The sequence below is a fragment of the Aegilops tauschii genome, chromosome 3, assembly GCF_002575655.3.
Source record: "Aegilops tauschii subsp. strangulata cultivar AL8/78 chromosome 3, Aet v6.0, whole genome shotgun sequence".
Taxonomy (NCBI): Eukaryota; Viridiplantae; Streptophyta; class Magnoliopsida; order Poales; family Poaceae; genus Aegilops; species Aegilops tauschii.
Genome location: NC_053037.3, coordinates 28,228,449 through 28,242,016, shown reverse-complemented (window position 1 = coordinate 28,242,016; position 13,568 = coordinate 28,228,449). Strand labels below are relative to the sequence as shown.

The following is a 13,568-nucleotide window of genomic DNA, read 5'->3' as shown; positions in this document are numbered from 1 at the left end:
ACTCTGGTCTGGAGGCCATCCAGGTGACGCGGGCTCCTAAACTGGAGATACCAGGTTTGTTGTCTGAAGGCATATCCACACTCTACACTAGAACCACAGTCTTTCAGATAGTCTTATAGAGGTATTATTAATTTACAGAGAAAAATGCATTTTTTTCTTATCATGATCATGCTTTGTTTGTAGCTTTGCGTAAATATGGAAACAATAGGAACAGATAAGAGATCATATACTGCAGTTTGTAATGTAATCATAAACAGTAGATACATATGACTTTTTTTCTTCCACATTGTCACTGATGTCATCTAGATGACTACCAAATACATAGGCCAGGCAACAATAGAAACATATAAGAGATCATTTCAGTTCTACACCTTATATTCCGTCTTTCTTAAGGAATTCATTCAGGCTTTCACCATGGCAAATGGTAGTAGAAACAATGAAATTTTCTATTGTGAAAATATTTTCATGACAACTCTATTAGGCACCAATTTTGCTCGACCTCTAAATAATTTTGTAACTGTTAGTGCTTAAGGCCCTGTTTGGTTCATAAGTCCTAGGACTTTTTCTAGTCCCTAGTCCCTAAAAAGTCCCTACCTGTTTGTTTCCAGAGACTAAAAAGTCCCTAGTCATTCCCTAAAGGTTATTAAATGACATGTAAAAGACCATGTTACCCCTAGTAGTCCCTCCCTAAAGGTTACTAATGGGTGCAAGGAGGGGCATTGTTGGAAAAGTCCCATAAAGTCCCAAAAAAGACTCCTTGAGAGTCTTCTTCATTTAGTCCCAAAAAGCAACTTTTAGTCCCTAGTAGTCCCTCCTGTTTGGTTAAAAAGTCTCTAGGAGGGACTTTTTCTAGTCCCTACATCAAAAAGTCCCTGGAAACAAACACCCCCTAAAGTTTGAGAAGTCATGCTTCTACTTGTAAAAGGAGAGCAGTTTGCAGAGACCAACTGGAATTGATAGACACTCACAGAAATAGGATATAAATCGCTGAGAAACTGCAATTCCAAGCAAAGCTACCATGCTTCAGGTCACCGTCAGAATTTAACTTTGCCATGACCTAGTCGCTCCATCTGGTTAAACAAAAAAAGATCTCAAGGGATCACACTTTGCAATTAATCATACATGTGGAATTTAGGAGCCCCAGGCCTCATGAAGGCTTAAGGCTCTGCCTAGAAATAGTGATGCATCTTCTTGGCCAGTCCAAGGAAAATGTAACAAAAGCAACTTAACGAGCAACACTTTTCAACAACATAACAGTATGTGTAAATCAAACTCTCCAACAAGCTAAGCAACACAGTATGTGCAACACAGCCCGCAAAAGAGACTGACTGCCACAACACATGAAACAAAAGAGCTTGGAGTTGCAGCCCGACATCCTAATCACCCGCAGCAATAAGCATCATTGTCATGAGATTCTTCCGTGTTCTCTTCTTCATCAGATTCGTCTGCACCATCCTCCTCGTCTTCCTCATCATCGATACCCTCTTCTATAGCAGAGACAGTAATACCTGCGTATTACAATAGAAGCAAAAAAGTTGTTATATCTATCCGTATGACAAGAACTACCAACCATATGAAACCATCCAAGAAGAAATAATTAAATGTTTAAGTAAAATGTAGTACCCTTTTTGTCATGTGGACATGTCCAGTCGTGGAGCGAGATCAGCATCTCGAGTAGATCGGGCTTGAGCGTACTCCTACGAGGGTTCACAACTTTCTCACCCACGGTAAATACAGACTTAGAAGGAACGGTGGAGATAGGAATGGCGAGGATATCACGAGCTAAGTTTGCAAGGTTGGGGTAACACTTAGACATGCCGCTCCAAAACTCCAAGATATCCAGATCAGTGTTTAGATGCATAGCTGGTGATTCCAAATACCAATCCAGTTCCGATTTTTGTTCCGGCAGAGCAAAACCATCGAACAGATCATCCTTGGTGTGGTACCCAGTACCACCACTCCCAACTGCAGCTGAACAAGAACACGGTGACTTCTCATATTGAGCAAACAGTCTGTGGAGCAATGCGACAACTCTGTCAGTATACTGGCTAGCACCAACATCACCATAGATCTTCTTAAAACAAAAGCTGACTAGGTTGAGCTTGTAACGAGGATCAAGAACAGCCGCACAAGCCAAAACAAGACTGTACTCGGACCAATACTTGTCGAACTTAGCCATCATGTCTTTCACCATACCAGCCATGAAGTTTTCTTGCCCTTTTGTCACTCCAAGCAATCGGTAAACCTTGTATAGTCCAAGAAAGTATAAACTGGCAGTTTTGTGCTTTGTGGTTAAGAAAGTGCATGTGATGTCATAGAGTGGCTTTATGAACTTTTCCATTGTTGCCACCCTGTTCCATTCTTCATCACAAAGATGGAAATCAGACAAGAAGGTCTGATGTTTTGATGCAAAATGCTTCAGAGCATCCTTGTAATACAGCGCACAGCAAAGCATTTTGTAAGTTGAGTCCCAAGTAATAACCAGATCAGCACGTAACTTCATTGCAACATCAAGATGACAAATTTCTTTAGCACCCTGATAAAACTCATCCTCTCTCTTTTTAGAGTAAGTGATATAGTGAATTCCATGACGAATCTTGTTAACAACATCATCAATCAGCTCTAGACCAGCTTGCACAACTGAATTCAAGATTTCTGTGCAACAATGCATTTGACATAATTCACCATCACACAACAATTTGTCCTTATCTAGCACAATCGTCTTAACTGAATTATCCACAGAAGCATCATCTAATGCATTATCCAGAGTTATGCACATTAGCTTCTGATCAACCTCAAATTCAGTAAAACAGGATGCTACAGTATCAGCGACAGACACGACATCGTCAGGAAAAGCCAAGTGTTTGAAAGCCACTACTCTTCTCTGCAAATTCCAATCAACATCAATAAAGCAAGCCACGATGCACATATAGATATCATCGTTGTAGTTTTCTCCGGTTTCTTTGCCCTTCCAGCGATCAATAGCAAAATTGATTCTCCCAGGTGCTTCAGACAAGATAAATTTCAAAGAATCCTTTTCCCTTCCATAAAGAGCCATGACATCTCTGTCTAAAACAGACCGGCGACAAGAGTTTATATTTTCAGACAGCGGATTAACAGCTCTGATAAACGTCTGAAGACTGGGTTCTTCAACAATTGATAATGACAGCCCACTGGTGATAATAAACATGGCTAATGATCTTCTAGCAGCAGCATAATCAGGACCAACCTGGGGCTTGTCGACTGAACGTGCTGTTGTCAAGAGAGAAGTCATGCCTGTTTTGCCACAAGTAGAACATCTAGCTGATTCCCCACTGCGTGTGCGCTTAAGAATCATGAAGCCTTCCCAAATGTCAGATACTTTCTGACGCTTTCGAATTGGTTCAGACCCAGCTGACTCATATTCCTCCTCCCTCCTCCTCTCCCCACTCATCATCCTCTTCAACCTCCTCCGCCTCATCACCAAGGAGAACCTGATAGTCAGCCTCGCTTTCTTGTGTTGACATGGCTCTGCCCGCTGCACAGAAACATATATCTCAATTTCTTAATACATCAGTCCAATGTTTGTTCAACAAGAAGAATGCCAGCACAAAATTAGGTAGTTCCGGCATATTTGAGAGGCCAGCACAAAATTAGGTTGTTCCAACATATTTGAGTAGGGAGTTGATGCCACGAGTTCAGGTCCCCATTAACTGTCCCAAATCAAAGGAAAAGTAACGATTTTATTTCATTATTTTCGAAACAATTCGTATCCCGTTAGGTTTCAAGACGCCAATTTTCCACTCAGCAATTTCAGTATTTCCGAGCAATCCAAGAAAAAACACCGTAGATACCTAGGGTTCCGCTTCATCTGATTGCTGAAGGAGGAATTTACGCCCAAAATGTTAGCAGGAAAAGGGACGGAGGAAAACGCGACGATGGGATGAAGATGAGAAGCAAAACCTAGGGCAATCGACCCGAAGTAAGGAGTCGGGGTTGGCCGTTGGCGGCGATCTGGGAGCCGAGACGTCTCGAGGCGCTCGCCGTGGGTGTCCGCAGGGCGCGGACGCGGCGGAGCAGGTGCCGCCGGTTTGGGATGAAATGAAATGGGGAAAAGTGAAGTGGCGCTGCAAAGCAGGGGTTTGGCTAGGGTTTTAAGCGAGTTAAAGAATGGGCCAGGCTGCACTGATTTAGTTTTTTTTCTCTCTCAACAAACAGCAGCTTAAAGCCTTAGAGCATCTAAGGGCCTGTTTGACTTATTTTGCCAAACAGACCCAACTTATAAGTCACCCCAATTTATAAGTCATAAGTTGCTCCACCCTAACTTAAAACTTATAAGTCACCCCTTTTTACATGGGTCCCATCACCTTTACATAAAAAAACAAGGCGGGAAGGTGTGGTCAGGTGACTTATAAGTCAGGTGACAACCAAACAAGCGTGACTTATAAGTCACTGGTTTTAAGTCACCTGACTTATAAGTCAGGTGACTTATTGGAACCAAACAGGCCCTAAGGCCGGGCTTTGCAAATCCGCCCCCATATAGGGCGCGTCCGCAAACAGCGCCAAACGGCCTCTTGTATGAAAACAAGACGTAATAAATCCATGCACGTCAATCATACGGTACACATTGTTTGAATTCAACAATTCAAAGCAAACCAAAACAAATCATAGTTCAACAATAATCCAGACATGCCAAAATGAAATCATTGTCCAAGCGTGACAGATGCCTCGTTGACTGACCGGATCACTTGTCGGACGCCATCCATGCTGTCTACGCCGAGGACATCCTTGCGTCCTGCTCCACCTGCATCCGGGGCGGTATGCTCCGCCTGCATTCTTGCCGTATGCTCCATTGTTGTTGCTGCCGCCCTTGCCGCCCGTGCTCATCCACGCCTGAATAAGCTCCGGCGAGTGACATACGTCCACCACCACCATCTGCGTGGGCGGAAAGCACTCTGGAATGCCCCAACCGGCTGTTGGATCCTCCTCTGTCCCAACGTGGTCCGACGGCGCAATCCGCGTCGGCAGACAGATGGATGGGGTGAGGGGTTCCAGGCACGGCGAGGGGAGGGGGGGGGGGGCTGCTGCTCATCCATGTCCGCATCTCCATGCACCGCCACCGCTTCCCTCTCTTGCTGCCGGCGTTGCCGGTTCCTTCGGACGATGTTCTTCGGCTTGCACGACGAAGCCAAGAAGGGGACACCGACGGACGAGGCGGACGCAGTCTTCGTCGCGGTGGTCGGGGACGAGCTGGACGACATCTAGGGCGGCAGATTGGGACCGTTCGTGAGGATGGGGAGCAAGGGTGACAGACAGTGAGGGCTGAGACACGGGAAAGGATGGAGGAAGACGAGAAAAGGAGGAAGGGTTTGATGGTTTGGCGCAAATTATGATGAGGTAAAGCTGGCGGGTCCGATGTGATAGACGTGATATCATATATATATATTTGAACTGGATATGAGGATACCGGTCAAACCCACGTTTGAGGTAGTCTCACTACCTGACTACTGATGCTGGGAATGGGGAGAGCGACGGTCAAAGAGTTCAAGCAAGGAAGAATCTTCTCCTCCCAACTCCTCGCGCCACTCCGCCACCCTCCCTCCTCTCGTTCCCGCCGCCAGCCCGCCATTGCCATGGATGGATGAGCTTGCTTGTCTCGTCTCTGAGAAACCCAAATCCCTCACGCGCACCACACCATCAGACCCCCCGCTCCGCTAGCCTCCTGTCAGCACGCATTGCATTGAGCTCCTCTGCCCTCCTCAGCTCTAGCCTCTAGGGTCATTGACTGCTAGCTCACCGGAGCGACCGAGGAAAAAAACCCAGCTGCCGTCCCCATGAGCGGCGGCGGCTCGGGCGCGGCCTCGCCGGAGGTCGGGAGCGGCGACGAGTGGCTGCGCATCTTCGACCGGGTCGCGGCGCTGCTGCCGCGGGTCGAGGAGCTCGCCGCGGACCGCGCGCGCAGCAGGACCCGCCAGGAGTCGTCGGAAGCCCGCGAGAACTCCCTCCATGCCCGCCTCCTCCAGGTGATCCACGACCTCGTTCCTACCTAGCGTTTCCATTTTCATTTACCGCCGGGCTTCTTCCTTGTCTGATGCCTGATGCTGCCTATTCTGTTGCCGCGGGAAGGCGGATGCGAGCCGGAGGAGGTGGAAGGCGGCCTACACGGAGCTGCCTCCCGGTGCCAATCCCAAGCTCGCCGGTAAGTCACCCCTCCTCTTCTTCTGCGGATATTTCGGCAGAAAAGGGGATCTATGTCTTCCCCTCCCCGTGAATAAATTTGGGTGGAAAACTTTGCACCATTTTTCTCCTTGATGATTTTTGGTAGAATTTTTATGTGCTATTCATACTACCATTGCGTTTGTGTTCAATGTAGAACTTCAAGAAAATGACTTGGTGGATTACAAAGCCTGTGAAGGGATTATTTATGCCGGTGGCTCTGATCCAGAGGTACTTAACACCAGTTTCGGAACTCAAAAGCATTCGTTCGGTCCAGCTTGTGCATGGCATTGATCCTTTTCTTAACCATTTGTTTCGCATCCACGCGTGCTCTGTTATAAATGCTAGATACAACAGGGGGGCTCCAGAAATGACCAACAGTTCAGTCAGAACAACGAGGATCATGAGGACACCGCAAGAGACTTGAGAGCAGAACTAAATAAACTGAAGCAAGCGTACAGGACAATGAGCTCAAAAAAAGATAGGGAGGTTTCTGAACTACTTGTAGTGCAGAATTTCCTGTGGAACCAATTGAGGACAATGGACAAGGACAACACGGCGCTCCTTAAGATGAAAGAAGTGGAGGCAGCTCAAGCTACTGAAGCAGCCCGAAATAAGGATGCTGAGATTGACAGATTGAGAGCAGAGGCTGCTAATGCAAAAACAAGGGTACTGGTTCTTGAGGGTAAGCTGCTGGAAATGCATTCCTTGGTTAACGAGAAGAACGATGAAATACAAAAACTCAAAAGTGGCCAACCTAAGAGTCTGAAGTGCAAATGCGCCTCTTGTGTATCAAATGTAAGTACTTCATTTCCAAGTATATGGCCAGCTCATACTAAACCCTGGTTTCTTTTACGTGGTGTATGTTTAGAGACCTTGTCTTGCAATGCATACATATATAGTCAATGTGCACTATTGTGTTTATTCGTGAACCTCCTCAATCAATTGAAACAATAATTAAATGCAATGTTTATCTGTCTAGAATCATATATTTCACTGCCTGCTACTCCCTCTTTAAAGAAATATAAGACCGTTTAGATTACTAAAGTAGTGATCTAAACGCTCTTATATTTATTTACGGAGGGAGTACTATATAACTTTCTTGCTGAAAAAGTACAATAATATAAGCATCCTGATTCTTGGTAGACTGCACATGAGTCTTGTGTTGCTGGAAACACTACCCAATAGTATAGTTAGAAACTATGTTTGCTTTGCTTTCCATGAAATTTGATATCTATATAGGATAATCTGCTTGTGTGAGGTGCTAACAAACCAGAGTCTGTTTTGTAACAGGAGACTAGTCAAAAGCGCAGGAAGCTTATCAATGAGATGCATTTTGGACAGTGCACGGTAAGTTTTTGTTTCACTTGCCTTTACTCACTTCCAGCTCTATCTTTGCTTGATGCGTCCCAGATGCAACATTTGTGTTACAAATTTCCTCAAGATCTAGTTGATTTTATTGGTTAGTTTGCTGCTTAACAATTTTGCAGTGCTATCTTTCTAGTAGAAATCTAGTAGATCTGAATGTTCATGTTCCTTACAAGATACCCGTTTCATCCTCTTTTTGTCATCCGAGAGGATCAAACAATTGCTGATGCACTCACTGATCGCTTAACCTTATACACGAGAATGTGGTCATGATGGTCCTTCTATGATTATAACACCTGAAACCTTCATGCTTCTGTTCACCAACTAACATTGCCCCAAACATGTTTCTGGCTGGTCCCTCATCCAATTTACAAATTGTCGACACTTAGTTGACCAAAGTTGAAATTTAAGTTATGATATTCTAAATCATAAAACATCTGTTGATCTCGGTCTCTAGTAGAGTCTACCCTATGGCGGGTGATCTTGAATATATTTGTTAGGTTATATTTTTGTTTTTGTATTTACAGTCGGTGGATTAATTTGGAGGGGTGACGCATCGTATATGGGGTTGGTTTCATAGGATTTGTCAGATCTGAGGACTGCTTAGATTGTCAATGTCAAGCTCGTTCATGCTTGATTCCTATCTACAAGAAGGAAACGACTAATCTGTAGGGTTCTCGAGTGGTGTCTCTTTCTCATTATCTATCAACTTTGTGTAAGATACTTGATTTTTGTCAAAAAGAAAATGTTCCATATCTATGAAGAACCGACAACATAGCCCAAATATAGTCCTGATGTTTATATTTATCACTAGCTTCCTAGTTGTTCTGATCTTAACACGATGAATTACCCCATGCAACACCAACTGTTATCACCGTGCAGCCGATTTATTAGTTGCGGTTAATGTGTAAATTTCTATTTTGGTTCTTCTATTTGTTAGAATTGCTACTGTTCTTTTCATTTACCATTTGGTAGTAGATGAAAGTTATTTGTCTAAGATACAAATGTTTTTGTGTGCTGTTTCAAACAGACTACAAAAAAAAGCAAGGGTTGCAACTTCCCTGGTATGCATCCATTGGCAAAAAAGAACCAAGTACCGTTGAATTGTTGGTTGATGCTGTTAGAGCATGAAGATTTTTACCGTTATATTCCTCAGTGTGGTGATGAGGTTATGTACTTGCCAGAGGTAATGTTATTTTCTGTTGCATTTTGTGATGGGGATGACTTAGTTGCAAACAACTTTTTAGCTGCAAAAATCTAAAAAATAAATCATGTTCCCACTTGTACCCACCAGCTGTAAAGTGACTTGTTGATGGTGTGAGTGAGTGTGTTTGTGTGTGTGTGTGGGGGGGGGGGGGGGGAGCATGTGTACTAAATTAAGTATAAACAAACAGAGTGACACACCATTGTGGCATAGTTAAAAAAGAGGCAGTGCACCTAGGCTCTAGGTGATAGCAAAACGCTTAGCGCATAAGCATGCACTTTGGTCAGAAAAGCGCAAGGAGGTGGCAAAACGCACAATTAATGCCTATCGCTTTTTTTAACTATGCATTGTGGCTCCTACGATGGTATTTATGAAGTTGTTCTTATCCTACTTTCTTTGTGCTTATCTTTTTTTTCAGGGCCATGAAGCATATCTTAATGGAATGCGGTTATCTGATAGTTGCCCATGTGATCGGATCAAAGACCTTAAAGCTGTAGAGCTTTGTAGAATTGAGGGTCTTGGTTATTCAGCTTATGGTGAAAGCTGTTGTACATTAGCACTTAAATTCATTGATGACACTTCAAGCGGATTTGGCAAACAGTTTATAATCACATTGCTTGAGCTGGCTGACTTTTCTGATTTTCTTGTGGAAAGAACACGGTTTGAAGCTACTATTGTGCAGAACTGGACTATCAGAGATAAGTGCAAAGTTTGGTGCATGGATGATGGAGAGGGAGAACGAAGTTGGTGGGAGGGACATGTGTTGGCAATAACACCTGATTCGCCTGATTTTCCTGAGAGTCCATGGCTTAAATATGCTATACAGTTTTATGATGGTTCTGACTTTCTGTATAGCCCCTGGGAGCTCCATGCTGCTGGCCCATTGGTTCCATGGAAACATCCACATATTGATTCCAGTATCAGGAATAAACTGTTATCAGCAATGACCACTTTACAGAAAATGTCTCACAAAAACCAGGTAAAGTCGGAAAATCCAACTCGGTGCCCAGGCTCATCTGCTCCCGCTCAGAAAAAAAATCAAAAGAAATACTAGAAAAATTCAAAAAAATCCAAATGTTTTTTGGGTGGTAGATAATTTGATGCGTGAGGTCCTCTCTAAATTTCAACTAATTTGGACATCTGAGCAGCTCTCTGCAAAAAAGACAAATCGGGTCAAAACAGTGCGTGAACAGTAAACATTTTTACAGACCCTGATTTTGTTTTTTTTTGCCGAGAGCTGCTCAGATGTCTAAATGAGTTGAAATTTGGAGCGGACCTCATGCATCAAATTATCTACCACCCAAAAAAAACTTAGAATTTTTTTGAATTTTTCTAGCATTTGTTTTGATTTTTTTTCTGGGAGGGGGTGCAGATGAGCCCGGGAGCAGAAACTCCGCGTCCGGTAAAGTCAATCTATTCTTCATTTTGTTTACACTCTTTGATTACTCGTTGATTTGATGAAATTTTATTATGGATCTTCAGGATTACTATGGTGTTCTGAAGTTGGATACTGTTGTAGGAGAATCAGATTTCATAAACAGGTAACTCCTTTATGGTTGGCAAATCTTGTGGCATGCATGAAACATAGATTTTGCTAATTGACATTCTGTCATTAAAGTCAAAGAAATGCTGTGTTGACCTGCTGGCTGTGCCTCAACAAGTCCCATTTTCCATTTCAATTATGAGGCATAGTTGTTAGAATACATTTATTTAAAACAAGGTGTTGCATTAAATTGTTATGTTATTTTATTATCTGTTTCGTCAATATATATGCTAATAGGATGAGTATCTAGAATATCAGAAGGCCCTGTGTAAATTTGTATGAATGTTTCTTTCATACTGAATCTTCATAGTACTTATCCTTGCAAGGGTTGTTGTTGTATTACAAATACTCCTACATATTGTAGAAGTATTTTTCTGAGAGTTGGTACCTCCTTTCCTCAACATTGTTGGTTTGGAAAACTGTTTCACACGGAGTATAATTGGTGCTTTTTATCTATGAAGTACTCCCTCCCTCCCATAATATAAGACGTCATTACATCCATTATACTCACATATTGGATTTAATAACGTCTTTATTATGGGATGGAGGGAGTAACATACATCTAAGAAATATTTTTTTTTTGTCTGCACAAATTTAGGTTTCCTGTCCAGTTTTCCATCGAGGTGATCAGGGCAAGACTGCAGAACGATTACTACAGAACTCTGGATGCTGTCCAACATGATGCGACTGTGATGCTTGCCAATGCCAAGTCTTGCTTCTCAAAGAGCTCTGTAATGACCAAAAAGATCCACAGGCTATCAGAGTGGGTCAATGATAACATTCAATCGCTGTAGGGAAAGGTGCTGCTGTGCACTCCATTGGCATCCGTCCTTTTTTTCCCCACCTGAATTTACCTATCAGCCAGTGAGACGATCCTTAGGTGTGTTACCTTTTGTTAGAGGAATGCTCCAAAGTAGTTACACTGTTTGGGAGGAGATGCAAATTGATGTTAACTAACATCTCTGACCATTTGGCCCCTTGTTGCCATCAAGACAGCTTGAGAGTCTTGTTAGTAGAGAAGATTCTAGCAGAAAATGGTCTACCAGATTGTTGGATCTGTATAGACCATTGTCCTTCGTCAACCTATAAAAAAGAAGGCGAAGAAAGCTTCATCAGCATCAACTAGAAGAATAGGCGCGCCTTGCTGTGCCGATGCCACAAACCTTTTTTCTTAACATTTCAATCAATGAAATACATGTGAACTAACACTCAATATGCATATAATTTGCAACTTGTTGGTCAAACTTTATGAAGTTTGATTTCCTCAATATCGGTTGTGACATATAAAAACCTGACCATTGTACATTCCACCTTTAGTTACCCCCCACGCCCACCCCCACCCAATTGTCCTATGCAATACAGACAACAACCAGCCATATGGACACGGCATACATATATGTATACACAAAACAACAAAAAGGTCAATAGTGCATCTGCTAGAAATACATGAATTTATATATTTTTTTGTAGTTCACACCAAAATGTATTTTATTGTGAAAATTTACAGAAATACAGAATACATCCCTATGTAAGTTTATTTTTCAGATTAAATGAAACTTCAAAATCTGTTTTTTATTTCAACAAAAGAAAATCTCAGCAGTGCCGACAATTGGCATACCCCACATTCCCAACATGGGGTAAGCTGAACCGTCTTTGCCGAGAGTGACACTCGGCAAAGCCTTTATTGAGTATGTTTGGGCCTTTCCCAACATATTGTAATTCTATGTTATAGAAATGTTGATTTTTTTTGCGGGTGAAATGTTGGAATTCTTAATAAGGGGGTTTCTCTTTGAAGATCATAATTAACAATTCTTTTATGTAAATATAAGAGTTCTGAAAATAAAGTAACTTCAATGTTTGATCCTCTTTTTATTTTATGCATTCCACATTTAAATTTATTCATTATAACAACGAGGTGGACCTTTATTTTATGCATCACACATTTAAATTTATTCATCATCACCAAGCCCGCGAAAGTTCCAGGCTAAACAACTCACTAGGGCAGGTGGGGCTAGTTCTCAACTCCTGCCAATGCAATTTTAGCATTATGGGCCTTCTTCTTTAATTGAATCCCTGTTGTCAACAAATTCTGCCGACGCTGCTCCCCCACTCTATTTTTTAATAACTTCTATTCTTAAAAAGTTGATCCCAATTTCTCAATATGCAAAGTGTCCACCTCAACCTCCCCACTAAGCCATGCATTTAGTCTTTTCTTCCATTAAGCCATCCATTTTAAGTCTACCACATAAGCAAAAAAGGCATTTAACGTATACATTATAATGTTTTTTGTATTAGTCTATGCATGTTAGTCATTCTTCACATTTTGTTCGAAATAACATTTCTAACTGTAATTCAAAAGTTTTCCCCCTCTTTTCAGACATTTTTTTATTGACTCTCAAGCTTATATTTTCTTTTCATTAGATTTAGGCATTTTTAGCAACTATTAAGCATTTTTCAACAAAATTACCGCAGCAATGCACGCGGCATCATCTAGTTATAATAGTAACCCGTTACATCAGCAGCAAAGCCTGAGATGCCAGAGCCATTCTGGTTCTTTTGTTTGTCCAAGTTAATTCCGCGATACATATGCATGCGGCCTTGACCATTGCCCTTGAAACCTCTACGTTCAAAGTCCCCTTAGCTTCGGGCAACAAACTTCTATACAATTTTTTTACTCCCGCAGATCTAGATACACTCATATTAGACAAATCTAAGACAAATAATATGGATCAGAGGAAGTAGCATTCCTATCACTTGGCTTCTGTGGCGAGGTCATCTCATCTCCCGATTCAACCTCTCCCTCTCTGGATTAAGGGGCTATTTGGTTGCCATCCTGAGAGATATTTGTCTGACCAGAGTGAAGGCTGTCTTTGCTCTTGAAAGTACCACTAGATCATGCTCTTGAAAGTACCACTAGGTCCTTCAACTTTGCCCATCTTTGCATTAACCCAACTTCTGTTTATATAGGACGTGAATCGGAGTGGCTCACGGTACGACGGCCTATCGAACTCATCTCTCCCCGCCGGTGTAGGGCCCATCAGCTCAACATGCCCAAATAAGCCACAAGAGAAACACAAATAGTGAAGGGTCCTCATACTGAATATATATAAAAAAACCAACCTCCTTCGTCTTTGCGACTCCAACTGCACCCAACGCGCCAGCGGCTCTAGTTAATCCACACTATTGTTCTTTGGGGAATCTCCCCACACATATCCACGTGCATCAGCATCTAGTTGGATTAGATCTCCCACCATGTCA

The 13,568-nt window shown here is 42.5% G+C and overlaps 1 protein-coding gene across 1 annotated transcript; it reads left to right on the top strand.

The window, feature by feature from the left end:
* Window positions 1–5,535: 5,535 nt before the first annotated feature.
* Window positions 5,536–11,578, top strand: LOC120976395 (uncharacterized). Its single transcript, XM_040403335.1, has 9 exons — window positions 5,536–6,002; window positions 6,106–6,178; window positions 6,353–6,426; window positions 6,544–6,993; window positions 7,489–7,545; window positions 8,594–8,749; window positions 9,186–9,746; window positions 10,250–10,308; window positions 10,909–11,578. The coding sequence occupies exons 1-9, from the start codon at window positions 5,814–5,816 to the stop codon at window positions 11,102–11,104; spliced, it is 1,815 nt and encodes a 604-aa protein (XP_040259269.1). The 5' UTR covers window positions 5,536–5,813; the 3' UTR covers window positions 11,105–11,578.
* Window positions 11,579–13,568: the final 1,990 nt, after the last annotated feature.